This window comes from Sphaerodactylus townsendi, linkage group LG14, assembly GCF_021028975.2.
Source record: "Sphaerodactylus townsendi isolate TG3544 linkage group LG14, MPM_Stown_v2.3, whole genome shotgun sequence".
Classification (NCBI taxonomy): Eukaryota; Metazoa; Chordata; class Lepidosauria; order Squamata; family Sphaerodactylidae; genus Sphaerodactylus; species Sphaerodactylus townsendi.
In genome coordinates this window covers 27,897,066-27,913,779 of record NC_059438.1, presented here as the reverse complement: position 1 = coordinate 27,913,779, position 16,714 = coordinate 27,897,066, and the positions used below count along the sequence as shown (strand labels likewise).

Below are 16,714 nucleotides of genomic sequence, written 5' to 3'. Positions count from 1 at the left end.
TAGAATTCACACTCAAAAAATGATGAGATCAATCCACCCATCCTCCAAGTAGCCTTTCTTCTACGTTAGCAGCTTTTCATCAACTGCCATGGTTCTTCCTCCAGTGGTAAAGCTGCTTGGGTTGGAGATTGTATGAAGGCTTCAAACTTGAGTCAAAAGGAAAAGTGCAGCACAAATATTTAAATGAATTAATGAATGAATATACAAATTTTGCTCAGTGAATTGTTGGGATAGGGGTAGGATACACCCTGATGTCCCCCCTTCCAATTGTAGATTAAATCCCAACATAGAGAATTTTTGATGAGTACTTGGAGGATGGTTTGCCCTCTTTAAAGCCTATTTCTCCCAGTGTCCATGGAGATCATGTGCATTGAGGAGAAAGACATCCCATGGCTTGCATATCTGAAAACCTCGGATGTTGTGCTAAAGGCAACCCTACAGATGCCGTGAGGGTCCTCAAGCACAGAGAGAAGAGGAGTACCTTTTCGCTGAGGTCCCTGGGTATGTGTTTCCATAGTTCAAGCAGATTTAGGAAAGATTATCTAATGTGAATTAAACTCTGATTTGGTATGTCTTAATTATTACTTTAGAGACAGTCTTAGGCATTACTGAGAAACCTCAGGAAAAAACATCTCCCATGCTGTCTGTTCTTTGTGAGAAGCTCTGGTTGCACTTTTCCTGTGATTCATAATCTGTGGCAGGGGTGTCCAACTCTGGCACTTCAGATGTTCATAGAGTACAATTCCCATCAGCCCCAACTGCAGGGGCTGATGGGAATTGTAATCCATGGACATCTGAAGCGCCAGAGTTGGTCACCCCCGACCTAATGGATTGTGGAAGTGCCTACTTCTGACACATCCTCCCCTCCCCTCTAGTGCTGGAAGTTATCAAGCAAATGTGGGTAAAACTAAGATGTACTAGAGCAAATGCCTTCACTTGTCACATTCAGCAGGTCTTTCTGTTCTTTCTCAGAGTGGGTATGATGGAGGCTAGACAGGTTTTGCCCATGTTGTTCATGGTGTGCATTGGGTTTAACTTGTTGCTGGATGCTTCTACTGTTTATGTCCTTGCAGCTTTTGCTGTTTGTTAGGTTCCTCAATTTTGTAGTGATAAGGAAGGGTATAAATATTTTAAATAAGTAAATAAATATATTCCAAACTCCACGCAATCCAAGCCACAGGCTTCATAGAGGCAGAGATGGGATATGCATTCAATTTGTCTCCATTGACAGATCTCTCCCTGTGGGAGTGGGACAGAGCAGATTGCCACTCCCTCGTACCAGCTGGGGCTTATCAGAACCTTGATTGCTTGCCTTGAAGGTAGAGGACAGCTCAACAGTTGCACAGGTGTCATGCTTCCCCTTGGCAGGAGACAACAATCAGCCCGATCGGCACTAGGCATCACTCTCACAGCAGAAACCTCAATCAGGCAGACACCCCAATTTCAGTCCTCATCTATCTGAACTTGGGCTGATGAAACTTGGAAATATTATGAATGCAATTAATCCTCATAATGTGTAGAATGTATTGTCGAAGGTTTTCACAGCCAGATTCAACTGGTTGTGGTGGGTTTTCCGGGCTGTGTGGCTGTGGTCTGGTGCATCTTGTTCCTAACGTTTCGCCTGCATCTGTGGCTGGCATCTTCAGAGGTATATCACAGAGGGACACTTCCCTCTGTGATACACCCTGAAGATGCCAGCCACAGATGCAGGCGAAACTTTAGGAACAAGATCCACCAGACCCCAGCCACACAGCCCGAAAAACCAACCACAACCTAATATGTAGCATACCAGATTAGAATAATCTTTGTTCTTTGGTTTTGCTTGGAAGAAGTCTAAGTCCATTAGTCTTCTGTCTTCTGTGACAATTCTGCAACCACCATGATCATAGGAGCACTGATTGCACAAGTGGTGAGAAGGTTTCAATGAGACACATCTTTTTGGATTCCTGCTCGTGCTTATGAGTAACATCCGCCCATCTCCCTCCCAACCAGGTGTTTGACATCCTTCCCCTGTATGGGATTCTGCAGCCAGGGGAAGCTCAGCAAATGACATTCACTTTCTATGGCCACGCCGACATTGTGGCCTGCGTCAAAGCAGTTTGCGAAGTGGAAGGCGGCCCCACCTACGAGATCCTGCTCCGTGGTGAGGCCTCTCATGTCAGTTATGCATTTGACAACAAGGAGATTAACTATGGGTTCCAGGTACGTACACCCTGGTTGCCACTGGGATTGCGATCTGTGCAGTCAACTCCCAAGGTTCTTTTCAATATATCACTCAGACAGTACCATCTGTTGCTCTGACACCGTCGACACCGTCCATCACAAAACTCCCCTGCACAAGCTCTGCTTTTTTGGCAGCCTTTCCCAATTTCAAGAGGGGTGTTGTTTTTTGGGCAAAGGTACTGAGTATTCTGTTTTTGTGGGCAATTGTGTCAATCCTGTGTCCGGGACCCTGCCTCCAGACTCCTGCCCCAACTGGGAGAAGGCCCAGAAGACCTAGGAGAAGACCAAGGAGAAAGGCTTACCCAGATCCTGGGGATGCATATGGCGGCGGGGAGGATGGGTGTGGGGGAGGTGGACAGACTCTGCGGAGAAAGGCAACTTGAAGGGAAGAGCCCTGCCCTGGACCTGTGGCTGTCTGGGCTCCAAAGGTTGCACAGTGGCAGGAGAGGCAGGCTGAGCTGTGCCCAGACATAGCCCAACACCACACCAGGAGCCTTAGCCTTCAACAAGAGACCTGGACCAGACCCAGAAGCCCAACTGGGACCTCTGCCCTCTTGGAACAGTAACAGGGAAGAGGCGGGGCCAAGCCTGGCCAGGAAGGAGAGGGGGAGCAGGTGGGCTGGATAAGGTCTCTTAAAGGCTCTGAGGAAAGAGCCGGGGGAAGGGGCAGGGATGAAATGCAGATCGGGGGAAGGGAGTAAAAGGGGTGAGGGCATGGACAGCCAGAGAGGATACTCCCGTGTAGCTATGGCTTTACTCAGGACTTGTTAGCCTTGGGGAAGGGCTGCACCCAGACACCCTGTCTGAGGCAGGAGGAAGGTCTCCTCAGACCCTGGGAAGGGGAACCCCAGGTGGTGCTGGGTGTTGTGGCCTGCTGAGGGCACAGGAGTTTCAGGTTACAGCTGGCTAGCAGAAGCAGGCAGAGAGAGGGCTTACTACAAGCCCTCAGGAAAAGCGGTTCAGTGCAAGCTGTACAAACCAAGTAAGGGGCAGGTCAGACTCTATCCGGTCTCGGTTCACAAATCAAAAACGTTCAATCCAAGAGCAGGCTCTGCAGGCTGTTTCCCAAAGTTGCTCCTGCAACTCTTACTTTCGCAACTGCCTCTTATAAGCCTGCATTCCTGCTCAGTCTGAATCCTCAGCTGGCTCACACCTGTCCCTTCGGTGTCTCTGGGCCTCCAAACGGGCGCTGTGACTTTTGGCACGGAGCACCTGACGACCACGATGTCTGAGCTGCCTCACAGAAACAGGTGATCCGGGAGGACTGTCTGCCCTGTCCTCCTGTTCTTGGCTTGGGCCAGCCCTGTCTTCCACCTGTGTGACTTCTGGCTGCTCATGGGACTCAACCAACTGTGGCTCTGGAGATTCGGCCAGCTGAGACTCTGATGAAGTCATGCCAGTATTCCTCATCTGAGGAAGCCTGGCTGGGGAGCCCACGACACTGGCGCTCGACAGCTTGAACTCTCTAAGGTGACAAATTACTGGCAACATGGATGGGAGAATCGAAGTACAATTACAACTGTGACAAGCCTGGTCAAAATTAAACTGTAATCATAAAGACCTTAATTAAGAGTTTAATCCAGTGCAACAGTTGTCTCACTGCGAATCAATAACAAGATGATCAAACACAAGATAACTCAAACCACACTGTGTTTATAGTAAACTCCAAATCATGAAACTCCCATAAAGGGTTGTGATATACCAAGGAAGAGACCAAAAACCTTAACTATTAGCATTTAGAATTGTTTAACTAAGAAACTAGTTCCCTACTATTTCAATTGGGATGGTAGTCCTTTATAATGTAAAGAGATAATTACAGTACAACCATTTAAAAACGTATTTTTATAAGCAATAATGCACCAACAATAACTCATCAAACATGGTCACTCCAGCCAGATGTGTACATTAGTTTCACTAACAGCTACCTCAGGGAGGATATATAATAATAATAAATGCAGGTTTGGCTTGCTTCCTGGGAGAAATTCCTCATAATGGCTAGGCCTGCTTTGCTGAAACCAGACAGACATAGAAATTAGCTGTTAAGCTACAATCATTCAACATGCCATTGTTACAAATATTTCTATGCAGGCTTTCAACATTTATCATATAATTGACGTCTTATTATCAGAGTTGTGCTAGACTGCACTGTGTCACCAAAGTGCTACTGCGGCAACCAGAAAGTCTCCTCCATAAATCTGTCCAAGCCCTTTTTAAAGCTATCCAGGTTAGTGGCCATCACCACCTCCTGTTGCAGCATATTCCATACTGCCCTCCTGTTCTCAAGCAAAGATGCCCAGAGTCATCCCAGCTGTTTCCCCAACCAGGAGTTTCTAAAGGTGCCACCTCAATACCTTCTACAAAGCTGAAACACTGTGTACAGAAATACTGCACTCGAGTATGGATACATGCAGACATGCCACACTGTTTCTACCGGTGGTTGCCCTGTACAAAACATGAGGCAAATGTTGACAGTCCTGCTTAAGTAAAACTTCTGCAGATATTTTTATTAATGTTAGAAAGATTTGGCCAGTTCCCTGGAACTGCGCATCTCTGCACACATAGAAATAACCTCATTCCTGTCTGTCTGTCTGTCTGTCTGTCTGTCTGTCTGTCTGTCTGTCTGTCTGTCTGTCTGTCTGTCTGTCTGTCTGTCTGTCTGTCTGTCTGTCTGTCTGTCTGTCTATATTTGTTAGTTAGTTATCAGATTTAATATACTGCCCAATCCCCAAAGGACTCTGGGCAGTGTACAACCAATAGAACAATCACATTAAATTATGAACAATAAACAACATTTTAAAGTACCAGTTGAATGCAATTAACAACCAGCTCCAACCTCCATCTTAAAATCAGACGATGACATAAATAATGGACTCATTGGGTGAGCGGCATGATATGGACATGCCCCCAAGATGGAATATGGGGCACAGAGAATGACACCTTCAATCTTTTAGAGAAATTTCTGTTCATATGTATTCGTTTTCCTTATGCTGAGGGGCATGTAGATGCCCTCTCGGGCAACTGGAGGACTGCTTTGAATGTGAAGAACTGCCTTTATGGAAAATGCTTACTTGTAGGAGATCAGGAGAGCCGAATCCTAAGCTGAATTATTTAATCATGTCTTTATTACAAGTATTTTTACCCCACCTATCATCGTATTCAAGGTGGCTTACAAAATACAATAAAATGCACTATAATGCAATAACCACGATACAGTAATGAAACCCAGTACAGTACCAAAAAATAATGAAATTATACTGTGCCACTCATAAAACCTGAATGTCTGCTGGCTATGATGTTAAAAGCTGTTCAAAATAAGAATGCGTTCACCCGAAGACGGAAGGAGAGCGAGGAAGGAGCAACCTGGACTTCAGTAGGAAGTGCTCCAAAATTTGGGCATTATCACCGAGAAGGCTTTTTCTCAGGTCCCTATTAGTTGTACTGCAGGGATGGAGAGATAGCCTTCCTGGATGATCTTAGCAACTGGGCAGATCTGGATGGGAATAGGCGGTCCTTCAGGTAACCTGCCCCAGTGCTCCTTGAAGTCAATGGGGTTAGAAGGGTGTCACTCTGCTTCATGGGTGCGATGTTCATTCACTCATGTGTTTCATTGGAAGTGCCATGTGTTGCTCAACTGCCAAGAAGAGGGTTAATGCTAGGTTAGGGAAGGATTGAAAGGTTTATGGGCAACATACTTCCCAGTTGACCACATAATCCCACCTGTGTGTTCATATTGCTCTTTTCCTCTTATCTCCCACTAAGCCTTTTGATCAAGTCTGTGAGGCCGAGATCACATTGAGGAATACCGGAAAAGTTGGATTTCTGTACACTATTCTCGATGAAATTCAGGCTTCAGCCAACAACCCTCCACCCGGTGTGCCGCTGACTCTGCCCTTCAGTGTGAGTAGGAAGATCAGCCCCTGCGGGCTGGTGCGCTTTGGTAACTTTTCATTTTATATGCAGGCTCTGCTTATAACCAGGTGCTGAGATGGAATCGCAGGCACAAGCCTCTGAAGCCTTCATGGAAGGATGCCACTAACCTTGTGCCCCCACCCTTTCTTCTTTTACCTTGTCTTGCCTTTTCTCCCTTCTCTCTCCCAGTTTCCTCCTTCCTCCTTGTTTGGCTCTTTCCCTCAAAGCAATAAATGTATTCTGGCAGCTTCAGGTGTTCTTCTGCATGAGATTCAGGAAGAACAGAACCTACTTCTTCCCTTCCCTGTTGCTTGAGGATGCTGATGCCTTAATGGGGTTGGAAGCAGGAGGGGCTGTGGAACCTTTTTTGAACCTGTTTCCTGCTTGGAAGCTCCAAACACAATTTACTGTCATGTTTGTGCAGGCCTCTTTGGGGAAAAGTTTTCCATCTGGGCAGCATCTTGTGAAATTTCAGAGATTTGATGAAGCTGAACCCAGTGATGGATATGGGAACGCATCTATTAACTGTGGTTGGGTGTGATGTTGATTATAAGGAGGCCATTCTTGTCCTGGGCTCTTGGCTTAAGAAGTGGCTCCAGTAGTTCAAAGTGAAGGAAAAGAGATTCCACCTAAACACCAGGGAAAACTTCCTGACCGTCAGGGCTGTTCGACAGTGGAATTCACTACCTTGGGGTGTGGTGGAGTCTCCTTCTTTGGAGGTTTTTAAAGAGAGGCTGGATGGCCATCTGTCGGGAGTGTTTTGATTATGTGTTCCTGCATTGCAGGGGGTTGGACTTGATGGCCCTTGAGGTCTCTTCCAATTCTATGGTTCTGATGTGTATTGTTCCTTTTTTGACACACTCTGTTAGCCAAGTTTGTGGCACTGCTGAGAGCAGAAAGGCAGGGTATAAATTCTGTAAAATAAACAGATATTCCCAACAACCATATAATCTTGAAACCCTTTGAAAATCCTAAGTCTACAAATACATTAAGGAATAAAATAAACAAACAGGTGCATTTGCTTCTTTGCATTTATTATTTTGCTAGTAGATATGGTGGCTTTATGGTATGGTGGAAACTTTTTTTTAATACAGTTGCTAACCCATCTGGACCCAACAAGAGCTAGTGTGCTCCTTCTCATTCATCCAGTTTGGGCCAAGACAAAGAGAAAATTAGATTATTAAAGCATGGGCTGTTTTCCTTCAAGGTGATGTCATTCCTCTTCCAGCCCCTGACTCACAAACTGTAGTGAATCTGTAGCTCGGGCAGACAGGAGTCCTGGTATAAGCTTCCAATTCTATTCAGCAAGCACTGGATTGCTTTGTGTTTTGTTCAACTATCTTTTTAGCTACTCGGTCTTGTTCAGCCGTCTGACATTTCCTTTTTGTATTTTCTAGAATTATATTGAGTCACAAAAAGAGCAGGTGCTGAAAGTCTATTATTTGCCTGGTATACCTGAGGCCTTTCACAGGACTTTCAAGATCCAAGTAGCTCACCTGGAACCAGACCACATCACTCTGAAAGGAGAGGGTATCTTCCCCAGAATTCTCCTGGATCTGCCCAGAAACATACAAGGTAGAGATTTCTCTTTCTGTTAAATCAAATAGGGGGAAACTCCTTTGTATTCATTATGATCACATATACATGAAGGGAGATCCCACAGTGGCACTCTTGATATTTGTGACTGCCACATTGTCCCAACAGGGCAAGACATGTATTTTCCTGATACAATATGCATGATCAGAAAACCCAAGTTGTCAAGGCTACCTTTTTGAATATATTGAATCTGGAAAATACACTTATTACCTGTTCATGCAAAGTAGCAACTGTGTGTATTGAGACAATTACATTGTGTCGCTGTCTCCCCTTGCACACAACTGATCATAACAACTTTAAAGGTCTGCAATCACAAACTCTCAATCTGTATTTTTGCAGGAAATGATCTTTTCAGCAACATCCTCAGAGAGGCCAAGCAACGTCTTGAACAAAATTCACTGCAAGAGACACTGTTCAGCAGCCTAGAGGCTACGTGTCCCTCCATGGATGAAAACTCCACTGCAGTAAGAGGAAAACTCCTCTGTTTAAGTGTGGGCTGGTGCAATTCTTCCTGGAGGCATTGACTTGGTTTTGCAAGGACTGAGTGACTGTTCAGGAACTTTTTGCTACTGCAAGCCAAACAGCCATTTTGCTGTCCCCTGGGCAGACTGTACCATGAGCAGCACTGCTGGTTTTCTACAGCAAGACCACCACCACTCAACCTCCAGGGAGGACAATGGTGGAATGTGAAGCAGCAACCTCAATTGACAGCAAATGATCCAGAAGACCTATTTGATAGGGCTGTCATGAACAGAGACCTCACAACCCTTGGGGCTATAGATACAGATTCTGTATACTGCACACCTCCACCTCTGAGGTGTGCAGTATACAGAATCTGTAGCCTCTTTCTTTGGAAAGGAAGCCTGCGCTCTATGTACTGGTTTGCCACATGAAAGGGCTACTGGACTTCCTCAACCTGTGGGTTGTTTTGTTTTTGCTTTTGCATTCTGCAGTTCGACATACTGCTGCACGTAGAAGTGGAGAGGCTGCTTGTTCAACAGCACGCCCTGGAGCAGCAGCGGTTCTTGGCCTCTGAAGACCCAACCATTAGCCAGAGAGCTTTCCGGAGACTCGTCAAGTAAGTGTTGAGAGCCTCACTTCTGGGGTTATTATGTGGGAGAGTCCCTGTATTCAAGAGATTACTTAGGAATAGCAACTAACCTAAATCCTGAGTCATCCTGTTCACCCTAAGAAGAGTTGGGGTTGGGATGGGCACAGGGTCTGTCTTCAGAAGGCTGGCAATTTATTGAAAGAATCATAGAGTTAAAGAAACCTCAAGGGCCTTCAAGTCCAACCCCCTGCAATGCAGGAACACACAATCAAAGAACTCCTGACAGATGGCCATCCAGCCTTTCTTTAAAAACCTCCAAAGAAGGACACTCCAGCACACTCCAAGGTTGTGCATTCCACTGTCAAACAGCCCTTACAGTCAGGAAGTTTTTCATGATGTTTAGGTGGAATCTCTTTTCCTTCACCTTGAACCCATTACTCCTGGTCCTAGTCTCTGGAGCAGCAGAAAACAAGCTTGCTCCCTCACCATGCACGTAGGTAAGGGAGGGGGTTCTCGAGTATGAACCCCCCCGTTTGTGGGTTTTAAAAACATTTTAGTGTTTTGTTTGTTTTTTGCCTGCAGGGGGCGCTTTGTTTGGGCTAGCAGCACCAAACTTTCAGGGATTGTTTGGGGGACTCTCCTAATGATACCACCCAGGTTTGGTGAGGTTTGGTTCAGGGGGTCCAAAGTTATGGACTCCCAAAGGGGGTGCCCCCATCCTCCATTGTTTCCAATGGGAGCAAATAGAAGATGGGGGCTACTCCTTTGAGGGTCCATAACTTTGGACACCCTGAACTAAATTTCACCAAGCCTGGGATATATTATCAGGAGAGTCTCTTACTGATACCATCCAGGTTTTGTGAAGTTTGGTCCAGGGGGTCCAAAGCTATGGACTCCCAAAAGAAGTGCCCCATCCTCCATTGTTTTCGATGGGAGCTAATAGAAGATGGGGGCTACACCTTTGAGGGTCCATAACTTTGGACCACCTGAACCAAACTTCACCAAACCTGGGTGGTATCATTAGGAGAGACTCCTAAAGATACCCTGAAAGTTTGGTGCTTCTAGCTTAACAATTGCACCCCTGACAGCAGGCACCCCCCAAATTTCCCCAGATTCTCCTTTTAAATCCACCCCTTCGGCATGGATTTAAAGGGAGAATCTGAGGTCCTCAGTTTAGAAGAAGAAGAAGAGTTTGGATTTATATCCTCCCTTTCTCTCCTGTAGGAGACTCAAAGGAGCTTACGATCTCCTTGCCCTTGCTCCCTCACAACAAACACCCTGTGAGGTGGGTGGGGCTGAGAGAGCTCTGAAAAGCTGTGACTAGCCCAAGGTCACCCAGCTGGCATGTGTGGGAGTGCACAGGCTAATCTGAATTCCCCAGATAAGTCTTCACAGTTCAAGTGGCAGAGCAGGGAAACCCGGTTCCTCCAGATTAGAATGCACTTGCTCTTAACCACTACGCCACATTGAAAGTGATGCTATTTCAGGGTGGGGGATAATCCACCCCAAAACAGCATCACTTTCAATGTTGTTTAACTAGGGGCCCCAGATTCTCCCTTTAAGGTGGATGTAAAAAGAGAATTTGGGCTCTCTAGTTTAAACACCATTGAAAGTGATGCTGTTTGGGGGTGGTTTCCAGCATCACAACAGCTGCGGGGGGTGTGTGTGTGCAAAACTCAGATTTTGCACCAGGCTCCATTTTCCCTCTATGCCTCTGCCCAGAGGGAAGGGGCAGGGCAGGGCAGGGCAGGGCAGGGCAGGGCATGGCATGGCAGGGCAGGGAAGTCTGCCATCCCCGACCTCGGAGAGCTGCTTAGCCTGCTTTTATAAGCGCTAGGCCAGGGGCGGGGCTTGGGTAGGCGTGGCCATGCCCTAGGGGTGGGTAGGGTGTGCCCCCCGAACCTCCCCCATAAAAAATCTATACCTACGTCCCTGTCCCTCACCAACATGACATCCCTTCAAGTATCTAAACAGGGCTATCATGTCACCTCTTAACTTTCTCTTCACTGAACTAAACATTCCCAGCTCCTTAAGTCTGTCCTCGTAGGGCATGGATTCCAGACCTTTTACCATTTTGGTTGGCCCCCCTCTGGACCTGTTCCAGCTTGTCGGTATCCTTCTTGAATTGCGGTGCCCAGAACTGTGCGCAATATTCCAGGTGAGGTACCAAGTGGTGGTGCAAAGAAAAGAGGTAAAGATACACCGGGGTACCTGTGGATCAAATAGTGACTTTTCCATTATGTTTAGAGAAGTGTTCTTCTTAATGGCCCTCTGAAGGACTGTGCAGCTAAAACACATCAGAACAAATGCAGTTTCTGTGACTGCTAGGGAGGAGAGTCATGTCACTGTTTCTCCTTTCCCCCTTTCATGATCTTATGGAGATTAGATCTAAGTGCAGAATAATTAGGGAATAATCCTTGAAAGCTTGCTGAATCTTTCGCCCATGCTGTGCTGCTGAATATTAAGCACCACATGAAACCACATGCTGTCAATCTTTTCAGAGCGCATCTACCTGAGTACATCTTGAACTTCGGCTTTGTTATTTTGGGTACCGTAGTGACACATATTGTCAAAATCACCAACACCAGCAACTTCCCTGTGTCCTTCCATGCAGACAAGCGGAACCTGCAAGATACAGGTAAAAGGGATCCAATTATTTATTTCTGTTTCTAGGCCAAGCCCCTTTAAGGACCCAAGCAATAGTGTACACATACACTTGCATGAATATATTAAAATGAAATAATTTAATAACCGACCCCAATCTTCCTTCCCACCAGTTTTCACTCATAATGCCAGTTAGCAGACCAGATAAATCAGCTCTTTCCTTGTGCCCGAAAGATACTGCGTTGCTGATCTTGCCAATGTATGACCTCCTCCACCCTGGTCAAATGTTGTGTAAGCATCAGAACTGAAAGATGAATCCATGGGATCCACAGTAAAAAGCCTTGGAAAGTACAGATTGGTGGTTCATTATCAGCCTCTGAGAGGAAGGCCACTTGAGTGCATATTGTAGTCATCGTTGTCAAGACATCAAAGGCATCGAACATTACTGGTGGTGCAATCCTTAAGTGGAGATAACATCCTTCTTAGTTCATAGGCTTGCAGTGGTCTAACTCTGTTTAGTACTGTAGTGTGGGAGAAGAATAAGAGTTTATTTTTATGCCCTGCTTTTCTCTACCTTTAAAGAGCCTCAAAGCAGCTTATAATCACCTCTTACTGCTTCCCCAACAGACACCTTGTGAGGCAAATGAGGCTGAGAGAGTTAATTATTATTATTATTATTATTATTTATTGGGTTTATAAACCGCCCTCCCCCGAAGGGCTCAGTTAAAAGAGAACTGTGACTAGCCCAAGGTCACCCAGCAGGCTTCATGTGGAGGAATGGGGAAACAAACCTGATTTACCAAACTGGAGTCTGCCCCTCGTGGAGGAATGGGGATTCAAACCTGGTTCTTCAGATTAGAGTGTGCTGCTCATGTGGAGGAGTGGGGAAACAAAACCTGGTTTGCCAGGTTACAGTCTGCTGCTCTTATCCACTATGCCGTGCAGGCTTATCAGAAACAATAAGTTCCATGTGATGTTCCAGCGAGAAGGATCTGAGTGGTGCAGTTTGAAGCAGCAGTGGTGTAGTGGTTAAGAGTAGGTTCACTCTAATCTGGAGAACCGGGTTTGATTCCCTGCTCTGCCACTTGAGCTGTGGAGGCTTAGCTGGTGAACTAGATTAGCTTGTGCACTCCAACACATACCAGCTGGATGACCTTGGACTAGTCACAGTTCTTCAGAGCTCTCTCAACCCCACCAGCCTCACAGGGTGTTTGTTAGGGGGTGCGGGGAGAGGGAAAGGAGTTTGTAAGCCCCTTTTAGTCTCCTATAGGAGAGAAGGGGGGGCTATAAATCCAACTCCTCTTCTTCTTCTTCAAACCCACACTCAGCTATGATGCTTACTGGGTTGCCTTGGGCAATTCACTCCTCTCTCATGTAGGGCTGCCAGCTGTTTGCCCAGAAATGGCCTTTCAAAGCTCTGGAGTATAGAGAGAATGAGCTCCTCTCCCTGTTGCTGTGCCAGTCCTTGCTTCCTCCCTCTGTTTCTGCTTGATGTGGCAAGTAGGCCAGTCTGTGCTGGCAAAACAGCAGCAGGGGATGGGTGTGCAGATGGGTCTGCAGTTAAAGCCACCCTGAACTTTCACAGCTCAGCAAGGTCGTTCGGAAGTTCAGGCAGCCCTGTGACCGCAAGGAGGAGAGTATCAATGACCACGGCAAAGAGAAACCCAAGAGCGCTGTTCTTAGTAGAGCAGCACCCTTCTCAGCGCCTTGAGTGCCTGATGGCACTGCCAGCTAGTGATAACAGGAAGAGGCACATTTTGGTAGCAACCAAGTATTGCAGTAATAAATCATTAAATAAATGATATTTATTGCTTTTGCATGGGGCCTACTAGAGTCCTTGTCATAAGGCGGTATTGTGTATCTTCCACAGGCCTCGGACTGAGAGGGGGGGTAATTTCTCCCATCCTTGTTTACCTCTTCACTCCTGACACTTCTACTCGAGGAATGTCCTCATCAATTTATTCCCCCTTGCCTAATTGAGGACCTGGTGCCATCCCTTTTAGTGGTGCCAGCCCTTCAGGACTCCTATGACATTTGAGCAGTTCATGAGGGAAGTCTCTGCTATGTTTGTTTTACAATTGTGGCATCCTCTTGTGTGCCCCCCCCCCCCCCCCAGCACCCAGGGCTGATGTCCACTTGATTGTCAGATGGTGGGCCTATCACTATTGGCCAGCTGGCACCATCTTAAGGGGTTTGCCCGTGTTGCTGACTTTCTGAGTACAGGGGTGCAGCTTTAAAAAAAATGGCCCCAGGAACTGCATTCCATCCCCACAGCTGTGCCCACCAAAGTTTGGTGCATTTTGAAGGCACCATAGTGGCTTTGTGGGGGTGGGGGGCAGCAACCAGGGCTCCCCCAGGCACCTGGTGTCCTTCTGAACCCCCTTTCACTGTGCCCCTGGCTGAGTGGGTGCTGAGGATGGCTCCTAGGATCTTCTTGGAGTTGGGAAGTTATGGGATCTCTCCATTCCTCCAGTCCCTTTGAAATATGCATGCTGTCCAACCAGTTGAGGTCTAAGAAATTAACTGAGCTGCCCATCATCAAATATGTGTACATTATGTGCTGTCAGATCGCTTATGACTTATGGCAACCTTATAAACTAATGACCTTCAAAACATCCCATCATTGACAGCCTTGCTCAGGTTTTGTAAATGGAAGGCTGTGGCCTCCTTTATTGAGGCGATCCATCTCATGTTGTGTCTTGCTCTTTTCCTGCCTTCAGCTTTTCTTAGCATTATTGTCTTTTCCTGTGACTTGTTTTCTCATAAAGTGACCAAAGTAAAATGTCCTCTGTTTAGTCATTTAGCTTCTAGGGAGGATTCAGGCTTGATTTGATTCATTAGAAAATATTGCAGTGTATAAGACAGTGGTGGCGAACCTATGACATGGGTGCCAGAGGTCGCACTCAGAGCCCTCTCTGTGGGCATGCACAAACAAAGCCCCCCCCCCCCCACATCTAGGCTGACCTGGGCCACTGGGCTTGATTATTAGCGTTAAACCTAAGACCTAATTTTGGGGAAGCAGTGTAGGTAACCCTGTTAAGCGCTGTTATACCCCACTGATTTTCATGTGAAGAACTAAAGCGCAATCCTTTACCTGGGAGTAAGCTTGGTTGCTGGCAATGGGGCTTGCTTCTGAGTAAACCCTCCTAGGGTCGTGATTCACCCGTTGGAAGAGTTGCATGGTTGCGTCAAAGCAAAGCCACTGACTACCACCAAGCTTACTCCCGAGTAACGCACGCCTTGGAGCCAACCTTTTTTTTCTAAACTAAAACCTCAGTATTCAGGTTAAATTGCTGTGTTGGCACTTCGCGATAAATAAGTGGGTTTTGGGTCGCAATTTGGGCACTCGGTCTCGAAAAGGTTCTCCATCACTGGTATAAGAGCATTTAAGAACTATCTTCATTAACACAAGCGGGTCCAGACATAATGGAGGAATGCCTGTCTCCCTTTGTCTCTGCTGCTGTCAGTTAGTATCATAAAAGCAGTTGATTGTGACCCATATCTCTAGACCCTGTTTGTTATTAGATGTTCTGCAGAACAATACTCAACTCATGGGGTGTTAAATGAATAAATCGAACGAGCTGCCTTCTGGGTTGACTAAAACTATCAAAGGCCTTCTGCAAATCAATCCAGTTGCAAACCACTAAGGTTCCAACATTCTGGGGTGTCACACAGAGGTGTACCGGAGGTAAATGGTGCCCCCTTGCTGCTGCCCTGTGCCTGGGGGCAAAGTTCCACCCCCTGCCAGGCGGGGCTCCGCCCCACTCTCAGCTGCCAGCCGACAGTCCCTTCTGCCCTCCCCCCTCTGGGCAGGCCAGAAAAGACTGCAGTCCCCGGCCTCAAAAAGCTACTTTTATAAGCACTGAGGCCGGGGGCAAGGCTCAGGGGGTGGGGCCATGGCCCCACCCCTGGGGCATGGCCATGCCTCCCCAAACCCCAAACCCACCTCAGTGCTTATAAAAGCAGCTCTCTGAGGCTGGGGACTGCAGTCTCTTCTGGCCTGCCCAGAGGGGAGGGCATAAGGGACTGCTGGCTGCTGGCTGGCAGCCCCGCCGGCGGGGGGTGCAGAGGGGGGCTGGGGCCAGGCACCCTCACCCATGTCCATGTTGATGATGACATGGGTGGGGTTGAGGGTGCTCAGAGATGGAAGCAGGAAGTCTGGGGGCAAGGGGTACCCGGAGGCAAGGGGTACTCCTTGTCCCTAGGCAAATACACCACTGCAGTCACAGGCCCAAACTATGCACCATGATCACCATGTGGACATGGAGCAGGAGGCCAGCAGTTGAGTCTCCTAGGAACTCAATTCAGAAGCATCATAGGAGCCCAATTCAGATTAGGACCCAACCCGGGGGGGGGATGGGGAGGGGAGGGGGTGCTCCTCTTCACCGCCCCTATTTCTGGACCCAAAACAATGTAGGAGTGTTGCTTACCCATGAAGATGTAGATGCAAGCATTCAGTACATATTCAGCCTCTGAGATGACAAATAACACTATCCAGAACTGTTTTGGATTGGGAAATAGCATAAGGAGGAGGCATGACCCATTCCTCAGTCCCTATCTGAATGGGGCCCCTGCTGTGTTTCTGAATTGAGTTCCCACAAGGCCCTGGTGATCACGTGGTAGGTGTAACATGTAGTTTGAACCACAGTAGTATCTTTCTTTGCAAAAATGACTTTTCTGCACTTCTGGGTTAGACTGTGAGTAATTCTGTTGTTGTTTGAGGGCAGGTTTCACCACTGAACTGGACCGAGTGAAGCACCTGCCATACCGCGAGACTGAGACCTTTGAAATACGGTTTGACCCCCAGAGTGCCAACCAGCCTCTTGGAGAGGTGAAAGTGCTGCTGCCCATCAAGGTACCTTGTTGAGTTATTCCCCACCTTTGCAGCCCTTGATGGCTCTGTTCCTTGGATAGCCCATGCTATACTTGCCCCTGACAAATAAAGCAAAGATTGCTATATTTATATGCATTTAGCCTGGATCATTCAGGTACGGCTAAAGCAATTCAGTCTAATCATGAATACAACTTCAACAATTGGGTGTGCTCTATCTTAGGACTTGCAGAGTTGTGACAGAATCTGCTCTGGTCTGATTTTGATCCTCATGGACCAGCAGCTGGACAAAGATATCAGGACTGCTGAAGGCCAGCCAGATGGTAGATATCAGGAGGACTAGCCAGACACTTTACAGGACCAAAGATAACTCTTAAGGCAGAAAACCTGCTGGACTTGAATTGAACCCATACATATCGGTGCAGACTCTCCAATGCCCCATTTTCTACGGAGGCCACACTCTGACCTGGGACCTACCACTCCTTCACTGAGTTGTGACT

At 47.1% G+C, this 16,714-nt stretch overlaps 1 protein-coding gene across 1 annotated transcript in view; it reads left to right on the top strand.

The window, feature by feature from the left end:
- The window catches only part of HYDIN (HYDIN axonemal central pair apparatus protein), a 187,323-nt gene that overhangs the window by 74,984 nt on the left and 95,625 nt on the right, over nucleotides 1–16,714 (top strand). Inside the window, exons 27-33 of the mRNA XM_048515341.1 lie at nucleotides 1,993–2,202; nucleotides 5,983–6,120; nucleotides 7,530–7,707; nucleotides 8,068–8,192; nucleotides 8,682–8,806; nucleotides 11,281–11,417; nucleotides 16,111–16,238. Of these exons, the coding sequence (XP_048371298.1) occupies nucleotides 1,993–2,202; nucleotides 5,983–6,120; nucleotides 7,530–7,707; nucleotides 8,068–8,192; nucleotides 8,682–8,806; nucleotides 11,281–11,417; nucleotides 16,111–16,238 (1,041 nt within the window). The remainder of the gene's footprint in view (nucleotides 1–1,992; nucleotides 2,203–5,982; nucleotides 6,121–7,529; nucleotides 7,708–8,067; nucleotides 8,193–8,681; nucleotides 8,807–11,280; nucleotides 11,418–16,110; nucleotides 16,239–16,714) is intronic.